The sequence below is a fragment of the Nerophis lumbriciformis genome, linkage group LG28 (genome assembly GCF_033978685.3).
Source record: "Nerophis lumbriciformis linkage group LG28, RoL_Nlum_v2.1, whole genome shotgun sequence".
Taxonomy (NCBI): Eukaryota; Metazoa; Chordata; class Actinopteri; order Syngnathiformes; family Syngnathidae; genus Nerophis; species Nerophis lumbriciformis.
Genome location: NC_084575.2, coordinates 26,428,253 through 26,452,610, shown reverse-complemented (window position 1 = coordinate 26,452,610; position 24,358 = coordinate 26,428,253). Strand labels below are relative to the sequence as shown.

At 43.1% G+C, this 24,358-nt stretch overlaps 1 protein-coding gene across 9 annotated transcripts in view; it reads right to left on the bottom strand.

The window, feature by feature from the left end:
- Positions 1 to 24,358, bottom strand: part of chl1b (cell adhesion molecule L1-like b) — a 389,182-nt gene that overhangs the window by 237,978 nt on the left and 126,846 nt on the right. For 7 of the 9 annotated variants that reach the window (XM_061923977.1, XM_061923976.1, XM_061923971.1 and 4 more), the window contains exons 2-6: positions 11,235 to 11,419; positions 8,306 to 8,323; positions 3,926 to 4,034; positions 3,529 to 3,719; positions 1,523 to 1,645 (exon numbers count right to left, since the gene is read on the bottom strand). In XM_061923977.1, coding sequence (XP_061779961.1) covers positions 1,523 to 1,645; positions 3,529 to 3,719; positions 3,926 to 4,034; positions 8,306 to 8,323; positions 11,235 to 11,334 — 541 coding nt within the window. In that variant the 5' untranslated portion in view covers positions 11,335 to 11,419. The remainder of the gene's footprint in view (positions 1 to 1,522; positions 1,646 to 3,528; positions 3,720 to 3,925; positions 4,035 to 8,305; positions 8,324 to 11,234; positions 11,420 to 24,358) is intronic. The other 2 variants (XM_061923973.1, XM_061923975.1) reach the window with 1 other exon arrangement.

Below are 24,358 nucleotides of genomic sequence, written 5' to 3'. Positions count from 1 at the left end.
GCCAGATGAAGCCATCAGGACCACATCATCTGCAAAAAGCAGAGACCTAATCCTGCAGCCACCAAACCGGATCCCCTCAACGCCTTGACTGCGCCTAGAAATTCTGTCCATAAAAGTTATGAACAGAATCGGTGACAAAGGGCAGCCTTGGCGGAGTCCAACCCTCACTGGAAACGTGTCCGACTTACTGCCGGCAATGCCGACCAAGCTCTGGCACTGACAGGACTTCACGGGGGACACGGTCGAATGTCTTCTTCAAGTCCACAAAGCACATGTAGACTGGTTGGGCAAACTCCCATGCACCCTCAAGGATGACGTCACAACGTGGCGTCACATCGGGAAGCAATCCGCCATTTTCTCAAACACCGAGTCAAATCAGCTCTGTTATTTTCCGTTTTTTTCGACTGTTTTCCGTACCTTGGAGACATCATGCATCGTCGGTGTGTTGTCGGAGGGTGTAACAACACGAACAGGGACGGATTCAAGTTGCACCAGTGGCCCAAAGATGCGAAAGTGGCAAGAAATTGGACGTTTGTTCCGCACACTTTACCGACGAAAGCTATGCTACGACAGAGATGGCAAGAATGTGTGGATATCCTGCGACACTCAAAGCAGATGCATTTCCAACGATAAAGTCAAAGAAATCTGCCGCCAGACCCCCATTGAATCTGCCGGAGTGTGTGAGCAATTCAGGGACAAAGGACCTCGGTAGCACGGCAAGCAATGGCGGCAGTTTGTTCCCGCAGACGAGCGAGCTTAACCCCCTATCGACCCTAGCTTCCCTGGCCTGCTGACATCAACTCCAAAACCGGACGGATCAGCTTTCAGGAAAAGAGCACGGATGAGGGTATGTCTACAGAATATATTAATTGATGAAAATTGGGCTATCTGCCCTCTCAAAGTGCATGTTGTTGCCAAATGTATTTCATATGCTGTAAACCTAGTTCATAGTTGTTAGTTTCCTTTAATGCCAAACAAACACATACCAATCGTTGGTTAGAAGGCGATGGCCGAATTCGTCCTCGCTTTCTCCCGTGTCGCTGGCTGTCGTGTCGTTTTCGTCGGTTTCGCTTGCATACGGTTCAAACCGATATGGCTCAATAGCTTCAGTTTCTTCTTCAATTTCGTTTTCGCTACCTGCCTCCACACTACAACCATCCGTTTCAATACATTCGTAATCTGTTGAATCGCTTAAGCCGCTGAAATCCGAGTCTGAATCCGAGCTAATGTCGCTATAGCTTGCTGTTCTTTCCGCCATGTTTGTTTGTGTTGGCTTCACTATGTGACGTCACAGGAAAATGGACGGGTGGTTAAAATCAGGCACTTTGAAGCTTTTTTTAGGGATATTGCGTGATGGGTAAAATTTTGAAAAAAACTTCGAAAAATATAATAAGCCACTGGGAACTGATTTTTAATGGTTTTAACAATTCTGAAATTGTGATAATGTTCCCCTTTAAAGAACGAAATGGGGCAACAAACCAAGTAGAAGTAATTTGTAGACACAATAAGAGGTATCACTCACTGATAGTCATCCAGTAGATCTGGAAAGGGGGTATTCCTTTGGGTGGGTCACAGTTTAAGATAAAAGCCTGACCTTCCTCCACCACAACTGGATCAAGAGTTTCTTTTGGAAACTTCGGTACATCTAGAAAAATAGGGGGGGGAAAAACTACAGTGAGGGAAAACAAGTCTAACATGAACAAACTGTTGCAATTCTCTCCACATCCAAAAGATGGCACTAATGCAATTGCATGTTTAAGGATTCAACCTGCACATAGGCTGGGAAAAAAAAAAAAAAAAAAAAAAAAAATCACTAATGTGAGTGATTTTTTATGCTGAGGTCAACCCTGGAGTGGATTTTGTACTTAAAATGTGTGGGAGCGAAAACACAAATGTGGCAAATAGAGTGGAAAGGCTACATGCTCAGTGTTCCATATTTACTTTAAACATGCCACCTTCGACTGACTCACTGCAGGGAGGGACAGCTGCTATTGTTGCACAGGACTGGACTTGAATCACTTCGCTTTAAAGGAGCTCTAATAGAGCACCACACACACACACACACACACACACACACACACACACACACACACACACACACAGACATATTCTTGTACTTGTCACCTTCTTGAGATCTCCGAAAAATGCTTATTTCTTTAGGACCACCATTTCTAGATATATAAAGAGTTGTATATACAACATTAATAATATATACATAGTATGCAAATGTTGTGACAAATGAGTTGGAATTTCACAAGAAAAAGGTCACAATTTCACAAGAAAAACTTTTTGGCAGTATTATTATAGAAGTCATATTTTTACTCAACGCAAGTCAAAATGTTACAAGAAAAACTGAACATTTGTGCAATATTATGGTAAATGGGTTATACTTGTATAGCACTTTTCTACCTTCAAGAGACTCAAAGCGCTTTGACACTATTTCCACATTCACCCATTCACACACTGATGGCGGGAGCAAGGGTGAAGTGTCTTGCTCAAAGACACAACGATGTTGGTAGAAGGTGGGGATTGAACCAAGAACCCTCAGGTTGCTAGCACGGCCACTGTCCCTACCGCGCCACACCGTCCCCGTCCACCCGCTATGATAAAAGTTGTAATTTTACTCAATAACAGTCGCAATTTTAGATAATAAAAGCTCAAAATTTCGGCAATTTTATGAAAAGAGTCATAATTTTACTCGACAAAAGTCACAGATTTAAAAGAAAACTGTAAAACGTTGGCAATATTATAATAAAAATCGGAATTTCACTGACCAAAGTCATGATTTTACTCCAAAAATATCACTATTTCACAAGAACAACAAAAAAATCGGCAATATTGTGATAAAAGTCGGAATTTTATATGGCAAACGTCACCATTTTGCATTAACAAGTAATAATTTTACATGAAAAGTAATAATTTTACGAAAAAATATCGCAATGATACAGAAACAGAAATAATATGAGAAATTGTTCCCAATTTTATAAGAAAAGGGTCGACACATTGTGAGAAAAAGACTGCTTTTAGTTTTTTTTTTGTTTTTTTTTAATGTTTTGTTTGTAATTTGTTTTTAATATTCATTATTTACTTCAAGTTATTACAGTATGTCTCTACATACATATTTATTTATTTATTTATTTAAAAAAAATGTGGCCAAAGGGGGCGCATTTCAATTTCTTACACACACTTGTTATTATATATGTTGGCCAGAGGGGGAGCACTTCAAATTTTTACACACACTTGTTATTTCATATGTTGACCAAAGGGGGAGCACTTTTCAAACCGACACAGTCAATTTGAAAAAAATCCCTCCTTTTTGGGACCACCCTAATTTTGATAGAGTTCACCACCAGGGGTGCAAATGAGACATTCTCTATCAGATGCAAAGTTTTTCCGTATTGGGACCATGATTTCGGTCCTAACTTGTTCACCGGTCCTCAAATGGAAGGTACTTTTTCCTTGTTGATGTCTCAAGAAGGGTATAAATACAAGAACACACACACACAGGCAGGTGTACACATTACTTACGTGGGACAATGAATTCAATCTCCTTTGATATGGCCGTCCCCAGTTTGTTTGAGGCGTAACAGCGATATGTTCCCTGGTACTCTGTCAGGTTCCCGTTATTGGGTATCACAAAGGTCCCGGTTTGTTCTTCTTTTATCAGCCGGGGGTCTAAGAAAGGGTCGAACTCCTGGCCATTTTTCATCCATCTGAATCTGTAGAATGAAAGTCACTCATGAGATGGGGAAGTCTGCAGCTGGGATTGTAGTCTGTTTGTTGTTGTTGTTCCCCAATTCTGGCGCTAAGTCAGTCACACGTTCAGAATGCTGAGAAGTATGTGTTGTGGTTTTTTGGGGGCCGCTAACAAGCTTTCATCACTCTCTACCCGTTATGTCGACGTGGTGCAAAGCTCGCTACTCACTCTGGCTCGGGATTCCCTTTGGCCTCGCACGTCACGGGGAAACTCTCGTCAAACGGGAAGGCGATGAGAGAGCTCGGAGACTGGGAAGTGATGGTGGGCAGCTGCTCAACTGGGCCGCGGATCAAAAGAACATGAAAATGTGAGTTCCTTAAAATTCAGAATGATTACATAATCACTGGCATTAGCACAGCATGCATGGATGTGAAAACTTGAGAATTCCCAAGTAGTAAAATGTCATATTGGATTGATTGATTGATTGATTGATTGATTGATTGAAACTTGTATTAGTAGATTGCACAGTGCAGTACATAATCCGTACAATTGACCACTAAATGGTAACACCCGAATACGTTTTTCAACTTGTTTAAGTCCACGTTAATCAATTCATGGTACAAATATATACTATCATCATAATACAGTCATCACACAAGTTAATCATCAGAGTATATACATTGAATTATTTACATTATTTACAATCCGGGGGGTGGGATGTGGAGGGGGTTAGGTTTGGTTGATATCAGCAATTCCGTCATCAACAATTATATCATCTGAGAAATGGACATTGAAACAGTGTAGGTCTGACTTGGTAGGATATGTATATCGAGCAGTGAACATAGTGAGCTAAGAAAGCATAAGAACAAGTATATACATTTGATTATTTATATTTGATCAGCCTTCCCGGTAAGGTCTATTCGGGTGTACTGGAGAGGAGGGTACCCCGGGTAGTCGAACCTCGGATTCAGGAGGAACAGTGTGGTTTCCGTCCTGGTCGTGGAACTGTGGACCAGCTCTATACTCTCGGCAGGGTCCTTGAGGGTGCATGGGAGTTTGCCCAACCAGTCTACATGTGCTTTGTGGACTTGGAGAAGGCATTCGACCGTGTACCCCGGGAGGTCCTGTGGGCAGTGCTCAGAGAGTATGGGGTAACGGACTGTCTGATTGTGGCGGTTCGCTCCCTGTATGATCAGTGTCAGAGCTTGGTCCGCATTGCCGGCAGTAAGTCGGACCCGTTTCCAGTGAGGGTTGGACTCCGCCAAGGCTGCCCTTTGTCACCGATTCTGTTCATAACCTTTATGGGCAGAATTTCTAGGCGCAGTCAGGGCGTTGAGGGTATCTGGTTTGGTGGCTGCAGGATTAGGTCTCTGCTTTTTGCAGATGATGTGGCCAAGATCTTCAGCTCTCGCTGGATCGGTTCGCAGCCGAGTGTGAAGCGACTGGGATGGGGATAAGCACCTCCAAGTCCGAGTCCATGGTTCTCGCCCGGAAAAGGGTGGAGTGCCATCTCCGGGTTGGGGAGAAGATCTTGCCCCAAGTGGAGGAGTTCAAGTACCTCGGAGTCTTGTTCACGAGTGAGGGAAGAGTGGATCGTGAGATCGACAGGACGATCGGTGTGGCGTCTTCAGTAATGCGGACGCTGTATCGATCCGTTGTGGTGAAGAAGGAGCTGAGCCGGAAGGCAAAGCTCTCGATTTACCGGTCGATCTACGTTCCCATCCTCACCTACGGTCATGAGCTTTGGGTCATGACCGAAAGGACAAGATCACGGATACAAGCGGCTGAAATGAGTTTCCTCCACCGGGTGGTAGGGCTCTCCCTTAGAGATAGGGTGAGAAGCTCTGTCATCCGGGGGGAGCTCAAAGTAAAGCCGCTGCTCCTCCACATTGAGAGGAGCCAGATTTGGTGGTTCGGGCATCTGGTCAGGATGCCACCCGAACGCCTCCCTAGGGAGGTGTTTCGGGCACGTCCGACCGGTAGGAGGCCATGGGGAAGACCCAGGACATGTTGGGAAGACTATCTCTCCCGGCTGGCCTGGGAATGCCTCGGGATCCCCCGGGAGGAGCTGGACAAAGTGGCTGGGGAGAGGGAAGTTTGGGATTCCCTGCTTAGGCTGCTGCCCCCGCGACCCGACCTCGGATAAGCGGAAGAAGATGGATGCATGGGCATTTGATTATTTACAATCCGGGGAGGTGGGATGTGGTGGGTTGAGGGTGTTAGTCTAGGGTTGTAGTTGCCTGGAGATGTTCTTTTAGTGCGGTTTTGAAGGAGGGTAGAGATCCACTTTCTTTTACACCTGTTGGGAGTGCATTCCATATTGATGTGGCATAAAAGGAGAATGAGTTAAGACCTTTGTTGGATCGGAATCTGGGTTTAATGTGGTTTAACGTTATGGAAGTAGTTTGACATGTACTTCGGTATCAGGGAGGTGTAAAAAATTTTATAGACTAGGCTCAGTGCAAGTCACTTTTTGGACACTTTTATTTCATTCTGATTCCTTGTTTAAGTTCATCGTAGCTTCACACGTTGAAGCAACGTGTGCAGTGCATGGTTTCCAGGCTTTACTGAGGTGTCAAAAATAAATATATAGTCAAATGCGGGCAGCACGGTGGTACAGGGGTTAGTGCATGTGTCTTTCTGTGTGGAGTTTGCATGTTCTCCCTGTGACTGCGTGGGTTCCCTCCGGGTTCTCCGGCTTCCTCCCACCTCCAAAAGACATGCACCTGGGGCGGTATAATAGACTGTATTTGTGTTATTCACATGTATAAGTGTTTATTGTCTATTGTGAGCGAACTGTGATGCTGCATTTCCCCCAGGGATCAATAAAGTACTTTCTATTCTATTCTATAAGCGCAAGAACAGCTTTCGTGGACGTGGTCATCTAGATTTCCGACCTCGTAACTGGAACGCATCATAATTCGGCTGTGACGTCATTCCAACTTCCGAGGTCAATGGAATGCACCATAACCACTGTGGTAGACTAAGGCACACTGTATCTATATTTTGTGCCCACTTATATTGTAATATTAGTCAATAGGATCAAATTAATAATCATAATAATATTAAATAAGGGTAAAAAAGATTACTATATGTACTGTACGTCACAGTGTCAGCAGTATATTTAAAAGGGAATACAAGCCCAACATAGAATTTAATGCGCATATGGCATACTTGCCAACCCTCCCGGATTTTCCGGGAGACTCCCGAAATTCAGCGCCTCTCCCGAAAACCTCCCGGGACAAATTTTCTCCGGAAATTCAGGCGGACCTGGAGGCCACGCCCCCTCCAGCTCCATGCGGACCTGGAGAGTCTGCATGGAGCAATGTTGTTGTAATATATTGAGTTGGAGGCAATAAACAGGCGGGGTGATGAAGTACGTCTCTTTACTGTAGACTTCAGAACAGACTCACACACTTGACGTCAGGTGCGCAACACCACGTAAATCGTTGGCCAACCAAAAAGTAACCCCAGTACGCTATAGCCAACATTCACCAGGAGATGGCAACAGACAAACATAGATCACCCAAACAACCCAACCAAAAAATGCAGCAGCTCAATTAAAAAACTGTACTTAAGCCACATTATTTTTCTTTTTTTAGTACTGAACTCTTAACCCTCATTTGTAAACAATAACATGCTTATTATACAAACAGTATTTGTACATCTTTAACACAGATTTTTATACTGTCTTCAGAGATTCAGTTTTTTTTGGTGGCACTCGAAACCTTTCTGGGTAACTGCGGATCACTGGTGGGGTTTTTGTTGTGGGTGATCTGGGTTCTGATGATGGCAACTCAGCAGCCCTTGAATCTGGTGCAATGATGAGACTAGTTTGTGTCTGACTCACTGATGGTCCTGAAACAGCACTGTCCAGTTGTACTGATGGCACATTTTCTGCAACTGGTGGAGACTAGATAACTGGCAGTCTCTCCATGTTTTCTCGCCATGGTAACATGTGATCCACATGCACTGTGCGCTGTCTCTGTCCCTCTTGATATATATATATATATATATATATATAAGTATATATATATATATATATATATATATATATATATATATATATATATATATATAAAAGTATTTCTTATATATAAGAAAAGACTTCACTTTCAGTTAATTCTAGCTATATATATATATATATATATATATATATATATATATATATATATATATATATATATATATATATATATATACACTATATATATGAAATACTTGACTTGGTGAATTCTAGCTGTAAATATACTCCTCCCCTCTTAGCCACGCCCCCAACCACGCCCCCGCCCCACCCCGACCACGCCCTCCCACCCCCCACCTCCCGAAATCGGAGGTCTCAAGGTTGGTAAGTATGGCATATGGTGAAGCAAATATAGCTAATGATTACCGTATTTTTCGGAGTATAAGTCGCACCGGAGTATAAGTCGCACCTGCCAAAAATGCATAATAAAGAAGGAAAAAAACATGTATAAGTCGCACTGGAGCCCGGCCAAACTATGAAAAAAACTGCGACTTATAGTCCGAAAAATACGGTAATACCATGGCAGTCGATGAACAGATGGAAGGTGAATAACACAAAGCAACAGTTTGTAGAAATGAACTTACTGTTTACATGACTTAAAACTAGCACATCCATGGCAGCAGTGGAAAGATAAGAAGATAAACAAAACAAAAACAGTCAGTTAGCTGGGGATTTAATCTTTGTCGCATGTTCAGCCCCCCAAGACTGATCTCCAAAATGTTTTTCTTTTTCAGAAATCTGTTTGAACTGTTCTTTATGGAACCCTAAGAGACAATATTGAATAATTTAGAAGAAGAGGTTTGATATGTGTTTCCAAGGAAACTCCGATACACGCCTACACCAACAATAGAAGAAACCTGATTCAAGCATGATAATGGCTGTAAATGTATTCCATTCACACAGCGCTTGATGATGGCAAGTGTACTCCCTGGCCTGGTTTATTCTAATCTAAATTATTCAAATGATTTGTTTTCCCAATGAGAGCATTTTTTTTTTGTGTATCTGTACGTGATGGTAAGCAGTATTTCTTTTACAGTCGCATATTTATTAGCAACGCTGCATAACATTACCAAGGTTTTGATGCAACTTTGAATTTTGCCTGTAGCCTTTTCTGTGAAGTTCACCAACCTTGTTTATGCCAGTGTTTCGCAACCACTGAGATTGTCCACGGAGATCCACGGATATTGTGTAATCTCACCTCTTTGGGTTAAAAATATTTTTTGTGAGACCCCGATGGTTTGTCGTGATCACAATTTGTAGACGACAGTGGGAGGCAGCGTGCATGTAAAAAGGTATCTAATGCTCAAATAAAAAATAAACAAAAGGTGAGTCCTCCTAAGAAAAGGCATTGCAGCTTAGGGATGGCTATGCAGAACGAAACCAAATCTAAACTGGCTACAAAGTAAACAAAAACATAATGCTGGACGACCGCAAAGACTTACAGCGTGTGGAGCAGAGATAGCGTCCACAAAGTACATACTTACATAACATGACAATCAACAATGTCCACACAAAGAAAGATAGCAACTACTTAAATAGTCTTGATTGCTAAAACAAAGCAGGTGCGGGGAACTGCGCTCAAAGGAAGGCATCAACCTGCAACAGGAAAAATACCAAAAAAACAGGAAACGCCACCAAAATAGGAGGAACTGAAACACTACACACAGGAAAACAGCAAAAAAAACTTCAAATAAGTCACAGCGTGATGTGACAGGCGGTTACAGTACACCTACAAGAGCTAAGAAAAGGCATTGAAGCTTAGGGATGGCTATGCAGAACGAAACCAAAACTAAACTGGCTACAAAGTAAACAAAAACAGAATGCTGGACGACAGCAAAGACTTACAGCGTGTGGAGCAGAGATGGCGTCCACAAAGTACATCCGTACATGACATGACAATCAACTCTTAATTTGTTTTGGGGAGCCATTGGTATATTAATGCTGTGGGCGTCATAAGACCTCACTATTGGGTTTGTACACTTATGTTTCTTCGAAACACCGTTGATGATAATCAACCTGTCTGTCCTCCTTCTTTGAATGAGAATTAATACAACAAAACAAAATTGAAGAACCGATAGCGATAACGTGTCTGGAGTAAGTATTAACGAAGCAAACTAAGATTTAAAAGCTGGATTTAGGGCCTGTTTCTACGAGGATAATTCGAAATCAATATAAAATCTTAAAGGGGAACTGTACTTTTTTTGAAATGTTGCATATTGTTCACAATCATTATGAAAGACAAAACGACATATGTTTTTTATTTTATTTTATGCATTCTAAATATTAAATAAACCTAAATAAAATTCCGCTCCTCTATTACGCCCATAAAATCCGATAAACTATTTAACTCTTTTTTTTTTTTTATTATATATATATATATATGTCTTAATAAGGTTATCCAAAAAATAGTGCTCGATACCGTAGTAGAGCGCAATATATGTATGTGTGGGAAAAAAATCACAAGACTATTTCATTTCTACAGGCCTGTTTCATGAGGGGGGGTTCCCTCAATCATCCTGATGATTGAGGGAACCCCCCCTCATGAAACAGGCCTGTAGAGATGAAATAGTCTTGTGATTTTTTCCCCACACATACATATATATATATATATATATATATATATATATATATATATATATATATATATATATATATATATATATACACACACACACAAATGTGAGTGTGTGTGTGTGTGTGTGTGTGTGTGTGTGTGTGTGTGTGTGTGTGTGTGTGTGTGTGTGTGTGTATGTATGTGTATGTATGTATGTATATATGGTAAAATCTGTGTGTATATCTGTTTTTTTATATATGTGTATATATATATATAGAGATATATATACATATACACACATACATATATATATATATATATATATATATATATATATATATATATATATATATATATCCATACATACACACCACCCTAATACTAATAGAGGTGTTTGGATGTATTTTAGGGGCTGTAGAGGCAGAATTGAACAGCTCCCATAAGCTCCATTGTAAGCAGACTTTTGATAAAATGTATTTAATATTTAGAATGCATGTTTAAAAATCATCCGTCATCATGTCTTTCATAATGATTGTGAACGATAGGCACAATTCCCCAAAAAGTGCAGTTGCCCTTTAAAAACTGCTGAACATGATAAGATGGAAAAAACAACAACAACTGTGATACTTTGAATTGGCATTTTGAAGATTTGAAGAGCAACGACGCAAACTTTTAAAAACACTTAGCTCAACACCCGGAACTGGTCGCCAATCAATCGGGCACATTAACCACCAATGACATGGACATTGGATGCAACATTCTAACCTAACCTTTTTGGACTTTTGGAGAAGAAAACTCAAACACCCATGGGGAAAACATGTACATTTCAGAGAATCCCAAGCCAATGATTGGCAATGCAATAGTGATAGTTATTATGTTGTTACTAAGTACATTTTGGGTTGATCAAAAAACAAACATATTCAGTCAATTTTACACAAATGTAAAAAAACAGCACTAACCTTCCAGGGGAATATCTAAGGGTGTAGTCATATGGACGGTACAGAAAAGCGTGATTGCGGCAAGAATGCCGATAATTCCCCAGCTCTTCTGTGATGTCATGATTGGCCACGATCTCAGACGTCAGGAAATTATAATTTCCAGTGTCTCCTCAGTTCATGTCTCCGGTGCACTCAAGACGCGGTACCTGTGAATGCAAACGAGATGGTCATGAATCCACCGACACGCACTGGCAGAGGGGGAAGGCAAACCCCAGACACAACAAATCCCATGTGACCGAAAGCCCTGCTGCTCGGTCTGTCAGCCAGGCGTAACCAGAATGTTTTCATTTGCATCAAACGGGTGAGTATGTTCATTATTAAAATGTTGCCGTGACACAGAAGTCTATTCACATGGAAGTCTCCTACCTACCCATGCCCTCAAGTCATCCACCCACATAGATATTGCAGAACTTCCCCAAGTCTACTCCAGCAATTCTTATATTCAGTATTTGTTTACAGGATATAAGTAAAGTAATGTCCAGAACATGTCCAATACTACATTTATTTTTAATTTTTCACATGTTTTCATGTGGGTTGTTTACCGCTGGGCACCGGGACAGACGGGCTTCACGATGTCTTGGCTGAAAAGCAGGTATCAGACGCCTCGGTCTCCTTGGACGCATCCTCGCTCATCCATGCGGACTGGACACTGGCCGAGAGTTGGTGGGCGGTCGAGGGTGTAGTCGGCTCTCTTGGTTGCTTTGTTGGGTCTGCTCCTGTCTCTGACCATGCGCCCCTTTTGGTTTGGGACCCTTTGGGGCTGTGCGACAAGTGGTGGCACTTTCGTGACTTATGCGGTGCTTTTTTGTGGGCTTCTGGATCTGCCTCCCGGGAGCCTTTTGGCCGTGGGGACCAGCTGCTGGGTCTCTGCCACACCGGAGTCCGTTTAGAGAGACTGGAGGAGAGGAGATGCGGATGAAGAGACAGGGCTGCGGAGATAGCGCTGGGCACCTGGACGGACGGGCTTCACGGTGTCTTGGTTGAAAGGCAGGTATCGGACGCCTCGGTCTCCTTGGAAGCATCCTCGCTCATCCATGCGGACTGGACACTGGCCGAGAGTGGGTGGGCGGCCGAGTGTGGAGTCGGCTCTCTTGGTTGCTTTGTTGGGTCTGCTCCTGTCTATGGCCAAGCTCCCCTTCTGGTTTGGGACCCTTTGGGGCTGTGCGACAAGGGGTGGCACTTTCGTGACTTCTGCTGTGCTTTTTTGTGGGCTTCTGGATCTTCCTCCCGGGAGCATTTTGGCCGTGGGGACCAGCTGCTGGGTCTCTGCCACACCGGAGTCCGTTTGGAGAGACTGGAGGAGAGGAGATGCGGATGAAGAGACAGGGCGTTTCGGAGATAGCGCTGGGCACCGGGACGGACAGGCTTCACGGTGTCTTGGTTGAAGGCAGGTATCGGACGCCTCGGTCTCCTTGGACGCATCTTTGCTCATCCATGCGGACTGGACACTGGCCGAGAGTTGGTGGGGGGCAGAGGGTGGAGTCGGCTCTCTTGGTTGCTTTGTTGGGTCTGCTCCTGTCTCTGGCCATGCGCCCCTTTTGGTTTGTGACCCTTCGGGGCTGTGCGACAAGGGGTGGCACTTTCGTGACTTCTGCGGTGCTTTTTTGTGGGCTTCTGGATCTGCCTCCCGGGAGCCTTTTGGCCGTGGGGACCAGCTGCTGGGTCTCTGCCACACCGGAGTCCGTTTGGAGAGACTGGAGGAGAGGAGATGCGGATGAAGAGACAGGGCTGCCGAGCTACCGCTGGGCACCGGGGAAGGACGGACTTCACGGTGTCTTGGCTGAAAAGCAGGTATCAGACGCCTTGGTCTCCTTGGACGCATCCTCGCTCATCCATGCGGACTGGACACTGGCCGAGAGTTGGTGGGAGGCCAAGTGTGAAGTCGGCTCTCTTGGTTGCTTTGTTGGGTCTGCTCCTGTCTCTGGTCATGTGCCCCTTCTGGTTTGGGACCCTTTGGGGCTGTGTGACAAGGGGTGGCATTTTCGTGACTTCTGCGGTGCTTTTTTGTGGGCTTCTGGATCTGCCTCCTGGGAGCCTTTTGGCCGTGGGGTCTAGATGCTGGGTCTCTGCCACACCGGAGTCCGTTTGGAGAGACTGGAGGAGAAGAGATGCGGATGAAGAGACAGGGCTGCGGAGATAGCGCTGGGCACCGGGACGGACAGGCTTCACGGTGTCTTGGTTGAAAGGCAGGTATCGGACGCCTCGGTCCCCTTGGACGCATCCTCGCTCATCCATGCGGACTGGACACTGGCCGAGAGTTGGTGGGCGGCCGAGTGTGGAGTCGGCTCTCTTGGTTGCTTTGTTGGGTCTGCTCCTGTCTCTGGCCATGCGCCCCTTTTGGTTTGTGACTCTTTGGGGCATTGTGACAAGGAGTGGCATTTTCGTGACTTCTGCGGTGCTTTTTTCTGGGCTTCTGGATCTGCCTTCTGGGAGTCTTTTGGCCGTGGGGGCCAGGTATTGGGTGTCTGCCACACCGGAATCCGTTTAAGGAGACTGGAGGAGAGGAGATGCGGAGATAGCGCTGGGCACCGGGACGGACGGGCTTCACAGTGTCTTAGCTGAAAAGCAGGTATCGGACGCCTCAGTCTCCTTGGACGCATCCTCGCTCATCCATGCGGACTGGACACTGGCGGAGAGTTGGTGGGCGGCCGAGTGTGGAGTCGGCTCTCTTGGTTGCTTTGTCGGGTCTGCTCCTGTCTCTGGCCATGCTCCCCCCACCCCACCCCAGCAGACGATGGCATGGAGGGGCGGTATGGCGTAGTGGGTAGAGCAGCCGTGCCAGAAACCCGAGAGTTGCAGGTTCGCTCCCCGCCTCTTGACATCCAAATCGCTGCCGTTGTGTCCTTGGGCAGGACACTTCACCCTTGCCCCCGGGTGCCGCTCACACTGGTGAATGAATGATGAATGAATGATAGGTGGTGGTCGGAGGGGCCGTCGGCGCAAACTGGCAGCCTCGCTTCCGTCAGTCTACCCCAGGGCAGCTGTGGCTACCAATGTAGCTTACCACCACCAGGTGTGAATGAATGATGAGTTCCCACTTCTCTGTGAGCGCTTAGAGCAGGGGTCGGCAACCTTCACCAGTCAAAGAGCCATTTTGACCAGTTTCACAAATTATAGAAAACAATGGGAGCCGCAAAATTTTATTGAAATTTTAAATGAAATAACACTGCATACAAAGTTTTATTTTTGCTTTGTGCTATGTATAACCAGGGGTCTCAGACACGCTGCCCACACCTTTATGTGGAATTCGAAAGCTGGTGCGGCACGCGGGTTTTAAATGAATGGCGTAGCATATAGCACCCACTACAGTCAGCGTGCATGATCAGCCACACGTTGTATGGTGCTTCCGCTTGCTCACGTAGGTTAGAGCAAGGCATACTTGTTCAACAACCACACAGGTCACAATGACGGTGGCGGTATAAAAAAAAAAAAAAAAAACTTTAACACTCTTACTAATAATGCACCACACTGTGAACCCACACCAAACAAGAATGACAAACACATTTCGGGAGAACATCTGCACCGTAACACAACATAAACACAACAGGACAAATACCCAGAATCCCATGCAGCCCTAACTCTTCCGGGAAACATTATACACCCCCCGCTGCCAAACCCCGCCCACCTCAACCGACGCACAGAGAGAGGGGGGGGGGGGGGGGGGTTGATGTGTGAGGGAGCAGGGTTGGGGTGGGGGCGGGGTTTGGTGGTAGCAGGAGTGTATAATGTAGCCCGGAAGAGTCAGGGCTGCTTGGGATTCTGGGTGTTTGTTTTGTTGTGTTTATGTTGTGTTAAGGTGCAGATGTTCTCCTGAAATGTGTTTGTCATTCTTGTTTGGTTTTGGTTCAAAGTGTGGCACATTATTAGTAAGAGTGTTAAAGTTGTTTTATATGACCACCGTCAGTGTGACCTGTGTGGCTGTTGACCCAGTATGCCTTGCTGTCACGTACGTGTGCAAGCAGAAGATGTGTATTGTATAACAAGTGTTGGGCTGGCACGCTGTTAATACAGATTTTAGAGGGCGCCAAATGTTGTACCATCATGGCATGCCCTTATTATAGCCGTAAGGGTGAAAATCGGTGGATATTAATCCCGGGAGTTTTCTGCGAGAGGCACTGAAATCCGGAAGTCTCACGGGAAAATTGGGGGGTTCAGCAAGTAAGCTGCTGAGCCGCATCAGAGTGATCAAAGAGCCGCATGCGGCTCCGGAGCCGCGGGTTGCCGACCCCTGGCTTAGAGTATCTAATAATAGAAAAGCGCAATATAAAATCTAATCCATTATTATTAATAATATTAACACCACCACAGTGTGTGTGAGTGTTGAAATTATGTATTTTGTGTATATTATTGGTTGATTATTTTTTGTTGTTTTACTTTTGTGTCTGTAGTGAAGTGACACTGCTGGAGTAGCAGCTGGTTGCATCAGCTCTGCTCTTTTAATGTCTTTAATGTCCTTTGTGGTCTGTGATGTTTCCCTCTTACGCACATGTTTATGTGTGTTATGGCTATGAGGTTTTTTTCTTCCTTGGCCTCAGTCTGGACCCCCTCTCCATGGGCCCAGGCTTAGACCAAATATATTTTTTTATATTTGTTTCTCACCTTTTTTGTAAGGGGCGCCGGAAGTTGGCAGACCCATCAGCGATCCTGTTCTGTCTCCTTGTAATGTTTTTTCCGCTCTTGAATGGGATTGTGCTGAAAATCTTAATTTCCCCTCTGGGATTACTAAAGTACTTCCGATTCAGACTTCTGATCCTGATTCCAAAATCACAATCAATTTAATCGGACAGCTGTTTAGATCATGGTCTCCACATCTGACTTTAAAGCTTTGCAGATGAGCATGCAGCAACACATGCATTATTATTATTATTGCAGCTCATATTCCTGCCTGAGGGGTGTGAGGCATAGCTAAATGGCTGACAGACAGAACCACTCAGAGTACGGCTTGCACTCACAGACCTGCTGGCTCTCGAAACACAAACCACAGGATCATTTCCCCGGCTAACAGCAGAGTGTGAACTCTAATGAGCACATGAGCGGTCAAGAGTGAAAAGGTAAAGTGTGGCAGCTTTAGTACCCTGCAAACCCTCATGAGTGTACGTTGACTTGTTTGCCTCGTGTCGGCTGTGGCCCGGCTTTTCACATCATGCTGGAGTTAATAGTTTCGCAGTTAACACTGAAAATATGGTAACGCTTAAAGGCAAACCTGAAAAATGATAGGCTACATATGGCGGCTTGGCTGTGACTTTTGCGATATAAATGCAAAATAAATGCTTAAACGTGCATAGTGAGGAAAAAATAAATAAAAATTATGAAGGATGGGCGATATAGCCACAACCCAAAACCAGTGAAGTTGGCACGTTGTGTAAATCATAAATAAAAACAGAATACAATGATTTGCAAAACCTTTTCAACCTATATTACATTAAATAGACTGCAAAGACAAGATACTTAACGTTCGAACTGAAAAACGTTGTTATTTTTTGCAAATATTAGCTCATTTGGAATTTGATGCCTGCCACTCTTTTCAAAAAAGCTGGCACAAGTGGCAAATAAGACTGAGAAAATTGAGGAATGCTCATCAAACACTTATTTGGAACATCCCACAGGTGAACAGGCTAATTGGGAACAGGTGGGCGCCATGATTGTTTATAAAAGCAGCTTCCGTGAAATGCTCAGTCATTCACAAACAAGGATGGGGCGAGGGTCACCACTTTGTCAACAAATGCCCGAGCAAATTGTTTAAGTATAACATTTCTCAACGAGCAATTACAAGGAATTTAGGGATTTCACCATCTACGGTCCGTAATATCATCAAAAGGTTTAGAGAATCTGGAGCAGCAAGGCTGATAACCAACATTGAATGCCTGTGACTTTTGATCCCTCAGGGGGTACTGCATCAAAAACCGACATCAGTGTGTAAAGGATATCACCACATGGGCTCAGGAACACTTTAGAAAGCCACTGTCAGTAACTACAGTTTGTCGCTACATCTGTAAGTGCAAGTTAAAACTTTACTATGCAAAGCCAAAGCCATTTATCAACAACACCCAGAAACGCCGCCGGCTTCGCTGGGCCCGAGCTCATCTAAGATGGACCGATGCAAAGTGGAAAAGAGTTCTGTGGTTTGACGAGTCCACATTTTGGAAACTGTGAAAGTCGTGTTCTCCGGACCAAAGAGGATTGTTATAGGTGCAAAGTTCAAAAGCCAGCATCTGTGATGATATGGAGGTGTATTAGTGCCCAAGACATGGGTAACTTACACATCTGTGAAGGCGCCATTAATGCTAAAAGGTACATACAGGTTTTGGAGCAACATATGTTGCCATTAGGGATGTCCGATAATGGCTTTTTGCCGATATCCGATATTCCGATTTTGTCCAACTCTTTAATTACCGATACCGATATCAACCGATATATACAGTCGTGGAATTAACACAATATTATGCCTAATTTGGACAACCAGATATGGTGAAGATAAGGTACTTTTAAAAATAATTAATACAATAAAATAAGATAAATAAATTAAAAACATTTTCTTGAATAAAAAATATAATATTTTATAATAATATAAAAACAGTTACATTGAAACTAGTAATTAATGAAAATTAGCAAAATTAACTGTTAAAGGTTAGTACTATTAGTGGACCAGCAGCACGCACAATCATGTGTGCTTACGGACTGTATCCCTTGCAGACTGTATTGATATATATTGATATATAATGTAGGAACCAGAATATTAATAACAGAAAGAAACAACCCTTTTGTGTGAATGAGTGTGAATGAGTGTAAATGGGGGAGGAAGGTTTTTTGGGTTGGTGCACTAATTGTAAGTGTATCTTGTGATTTTTATGTTAATTTAATTAAAAAACATAAAATAAAATTTAAAAAAACGATACCGATAATTAAAAAAAACGATACCGATAATTTCCGATATTACATTTTAACACATTTATCGGCCGATAATATATATCGGACATATCTAGTTGCCATCCAAGCAAAGTTATCATGGACGCCCCTGCCTATTTTAGCAAGACAATGCCAAGCCACGTGTTATAACAGCGTGGCTTCAAAAGAGTGCGGGTACTAGACTGGACTGCCTGTCGTCCAGACCTGTCTCCCATTGAAAATGCGTGGCGCAATATGAATCCTAAAATACCACAACGGAAACCCCGGACTGTTGAACCACTTAAGCTGTACATCAAGCAAGAATGGGAAAGAATTCCACTTGAAAAGCTTCAAAAATTGGTCTCCTCAGTTCCCAAACATTTACTGAGTGTTGTTAAAAGGAAAGGCCATGTAACACAGTGGTGAAAATGCCCCTTTTCCAACTTGTTTGCAATGTGTTGCTGCCACTAAATTCTAAGTTAATGATTATTTGCCAAAAAAAAAAAGTGTTTCTAAGTTAGAACATTAAGTATCTTGTCTTTGCAGTCTATTCAATTGAATATAGGTTGAAAAGGATTTGCAAATTATTGTATTCTGTTTTTATTTACGAATTACACAATGTGCCAACTTCACTGGTTTTGGGTTTTGTAGTTAAGCTCCGTAGCTTTGTTACTGCCCATCACTGTCTGCATGCACTTTGCGTAATAGCTCAGTGATCACAACGGTTATTGGATCTAACCCAAACTATTTTCAAAGATGTGGATAAACTGGGGGGTCAAACTGTTGCTCAGGAGACATAATGAATAATTGACCAAAGATCCAATTTAATTAATTCTGTGCAGACCTGTTTTCAAAATGAGAATGCACCCTGAACTTTACAACCATGTTTCAAGTTAATGGTATTAACAAGGGGCCTCGTGGCTCAATATTAGCATTTGGAACCAGCTTGTGACCTCAGCTCCACCTCCGTACATCAGCACTGAGGTTCAGGACCATACAGGTTGGCATCACACTCAATCATTGACTTGAACCACAACTGAAAAGATTGGTGTCTCCTGATAAAAGAAACCCTGAAAAAATGCCTGCGGTTTTCTTTTTTTCCAACGTTTCCCAGACATTTTGATTTATGTTGTTGAACACTGATTAAAATTCAAAAAGGTAGCTGCTCACATTAATTGGCTTTCGCTTTGTTTATGTGTTCGACCCGGTACAGAGAGGAGGGCTGAGGGGGGGAACAATCCCCAAAAGACTGTTTGCTGAATGTCTAGATTTGCTAAGACCTGTCCCACTTAACACCACGGATTACATTTTCTTCAAACTCTGCTTGATCATTTGCCTTCTGGTTTAATTTGTTCTCCCCCCCATTAAACATTTATTTAGACCTCCCACTGCCATCTGGCAGTGGGAGGTCCGCGAATAACTTTACTAACTGCGAGTGACGATGTCTACATTGAAGTAAGGGCTATCCTGCCGATTGGACTTATATGGTGCACACAAGCCCCCCTGATTTAAAGACCCTAGGCTCTTCTTAATCCCCGCCCCTTCCAACAGCGATCAGAGCAGCCGGAGATAGATGAATCTGGCAGGAGGTTAAAAGCTGCTCACTGTGGGAAGGCCAACATGAACCCCAAACCTTGCTTGGACAAGACTTAGAGGAGACAGACGCTCTGCAAAGTGGGGGGGGGGCGCAGTGAGAGATGAACAAAGTGGTCAGAGGCAAAGGAAATCAGTTTCACTTGTGGTCACATGTCCCCGAAGAGTTTTCTAGGTTTACGATTGTGCACTATGCGATCACAGCCTTGACTTTTTTAATCCATTCATCAATTGTTGTAGTTGATTAGCACTTCAAGAACGAGTCTACTGACAGATAGAAGTACTGGACTGGACTGTCACTATTATGTTAGATCCACTATGGACTGGAATCTTACACTATTATGTTAGATCCACTATGGACTGGACTCTCACAATATTATGTTTGATCCACTATGGACTGGACTCTCACAATATTATGTTTGATCCACTATGGACTGGACTCTCAAAATATTATGTTGGATCCACTATGGACTGGACTCTCACTATTATGCTAGATCCACTATGGACTGGACTCTCACACAATTATGTTAGATCCACTATGGACTGGACTCTCACATTATTATGTTAAATCCACTATGGACTGGACTCTCACACTATTATGTTAGATCCACTATGGACTGGACTCTCACAATATTATGCTAGATCCACTATGGACTAGACTCTCACACTATTATGTTAGATCCACTATGGACTGGACTCTCGCACTATTATGTTAAATCCACTATGGACTGGACTCTCACAATATTATGTTAGATCCACTATGGACTGGACTCTCAAAATATTATGTTAGATCCACTATGGACTGGACTCTCACACTATTGTGTTAGATCCACTATGGACTGGACTCTCACAATATTATGTTAGATCCACTATGGACTGGACTCTCACACTATTATGTTAGATCCACTATGGACTGGACTCTCACACTATTATGTTAGATCCACTATGGACTGGACTCTCACAACATTATGTTAGATCCACTATGGACTGGACTCTCACACTATTATGTTAGATCCACTATGGACTGGACTCTCACATTATTATGTTAGATCCACTATGTACTGGATTCTCACACTATTATGTTAGATCCACTATGGACTGGACTCTCACAATATTATGATAGATCCACTATGGACTGGACTCTCACATTATTATGTTAGATCCACTATGGACTGGACTCTCACACTATTATGTTAGATCCACTATGGACTGGACTCTCACACTATTATGTTAGATCCACTATGGACTGGACTCTCACATTATTATGTTAGATCCACTATGGACTGGACTCCCACACTATTATGTTAGATCCACGATGAACTGGACTCTCACATTATTATGCTAGATCCACTATGGACTAGACTCTCACACTATTATGTTAGATCCACTATGGACTGGACTCTCGCACTATTATTTTAGATCCACTAAGGACTGGACTCTAAATATTATGCTAGATCCACTATGGACTGGACTCTCACAATATTTTGTTAGATCCACTATGGACTGGACTTTCACAATATTATGTTAGATCCACTATGGACTGGACTCTCACACTATTATGTTAGATCCACTATGGACTGGACTCTCACAATATTATGTTAGATCCACTATGGACTGGACTGTCACAATATTATGTTAGATCCACTATGGACTGGACTTTCACAATATTATGTTAGATCCACTATGGACTGGACTCTTACACTATTATGTTAGATCCGCTATGGACTAGACTCTCACAATATTATGTTAGATCCACTATGGACTGGACTCTTACACTATTATGTTAGATCCGCTATGGACTAGACTCTCACAATACTATGTTAGATCCACTATGGACTGGACTCTCACAACATTATGTTAGATCCACTATGGACTGGACTCTCACACTGTTATGTTAGATCCGCTATGGACTGGACTCTCACAATATTATGTTAGATCCACTATGGACCGGACTCTCATACTATTATGTTAGATCCACTATGGACTGGACTCTCACATTATTATGTTAGATCCACTATGGACTGGACTCTCACACTATTATGTTAGATCCACTATGGACTGGACTCTCACATTATTATGTTAGATCCACTATGTACTGGACTCTCACACTATTATGTTAGATCCACTATGGACTGGACTCTCACAATATTATGATAGATCCACTATGGACTGGACTCTCACACTATTATGTTAGATCCACCATGGACTGGACTGGACTCTCACAATATTATGTTTGATCCACTATGGACTGGACTCTCACAATATTATGTTAGATCCACTATGGACTGGACTCTCACACTATTATGTTAGATCCACTATGGACTGGACTCTCACACTATTATGTTAGATGCACTATGGACTGGACTCTCACAATATTATGTTTGATCCACTATGGACTGGACTCTCACAATATTATGTTAGATCCACTATGGACCGGACTCTCATACTATTATGTTAGATCCACTATGGACTGGACTCTCACATTATTATGTTAGATCCACTATGGACTGGACTCTCACACTATTGTGTTAGATCCACTATGGACTGGACTCTCACACTATTATGTTAGATCCACTATGGACTGGACTGTCACAACATTATGTTAGATCCACTATGGACTGGACTCTCACATTATTATGTTAGATCCACTATGTACTGGACTCTCACACTATTATGTTAGATCCACTATGGACTGGACTCTCACAATATTATGATAGATCCACTATGGACTGGACTCTCACATTATTATGTTAGATCCACTATGGACTGGACTCTCACACTATTATGTTAGATCCACTATGGACTGGACTCTCACATTAGTATGTTAGATCCACTATGGACTGGACTCTCACATTATTATGTTAGATCCACTATGGACTGGACTCCCACACTATTATGTTAGATCCACGATGGACTGGACTCTCACATTATTATGCTAGATCCACTATGGACTAGACTCTCACACTATTATGTTAGATCCACTATGGACTGGACTCCCACACTATTATGTTAGATCCACTATGGACTGGACTCTCACATTATTATGTTAGATCCACTATGTACTGGACTCTCACACTATTATGTTAGATCCACTATGGACTGGACTCTCACAATATTATGATAGATCCACTATGGACTGGACTCTCACATTATTATGTTAGATCCACTATGGACTGGACTCTCACACTATTATGTTAGATCCACTATGGACTGGACTCTCACATTATTATGTTAGATCCACTATGGACTGGACTCTCACATTATTATGTTAGATCCACTATGGACTGGACTCCCACACTATTATGTTAGATCCACGATGGACTGGACTCTCACATTATTATGCTAGATCCACTATGGACTAGACTCTCACACTATTATGTTAGATCCACTATGGACTGGACTCTCACATTATTATGCTAGATCCACTATGGACTAGACTCTCACACTATTATGTTAGATCCACTATGGACTGGACTCTCACACTATTATGTTAGATCCACTATGGACTGGACTCTCACACTATTATGTTAGATCCACTATGGACTGGACTCTCACACTCTTATGTTAGATCCACTATGGACTGGACTCTCTCACTAATATGTTAGATCCACTATGGACTGGACTCTTACTATTACGTTAGATCCACTATGGACTGGACTCTCACAATGTTATGCTAGATCCACTATGGACTGGACTCTCACAATATTATGACAGATCCACTATGGACTGGACTCTCCCAATATTATGTTAGATCCACTATGGACTGGACTCTCACAATGTTATGTTAGATCCACTATGGACTGGACTCTCCCAATATTATGTTAGATCCACTCTGGACTGGGCTCTCACACTAATATGTTAGATCCACTATGGACTGGACACTCATACTATTATGTTAGATCCACTATGGACTGGACTCACACTATTACATTAGATCCACTATGGACTGGACTCTCACAATATTATGCTAGATCCACTATGGACTGGACTCTCACACTATTATGTTAGATCCACTATGGACTGGACTCTCACACTCTTATGTTAGATCCACTATGGACTGGACTCTCTCACTAATATGTTAGATCCACTATGGACTGGACTCTTACTATTACGTTAGATCCACTATGGACTGGACTCTCACAATGTTATGCTAGATCCACTATGGACTGGACTCTCACAATATTATGTCAGATCCACTATGGACTGGACTCTCCCAATATTATGTTAGATCCACTATGGACTGGACTCTCACAATGTTATGCTAGATCCACTATGGACTGGACTCTCACAATATTATGTCAGATCCACTATGGACTGGACTCTCCCAATATTATGTTAGATCCACTATGGACTGGACTCTCACAATATTATGTTAGATCCACTGTGGACTGGACTCTCCCAATAGTATGTTAGATCCACTATGGACTGGACTCTCCCAATATTATGTTAGATCCACTAAGGACTGGACTCTCCCAATATTATCCTAGATCCACTCAACGTCCATTGCAACGGTCGCCCAGGAGTGCAGGGGTCCCCACATCTGCGGTCCCCTCCAAGGTTTCTCATTGTCCCATTGGGTTGAGTTTTTCCTTGCCCTGATGTGGGAT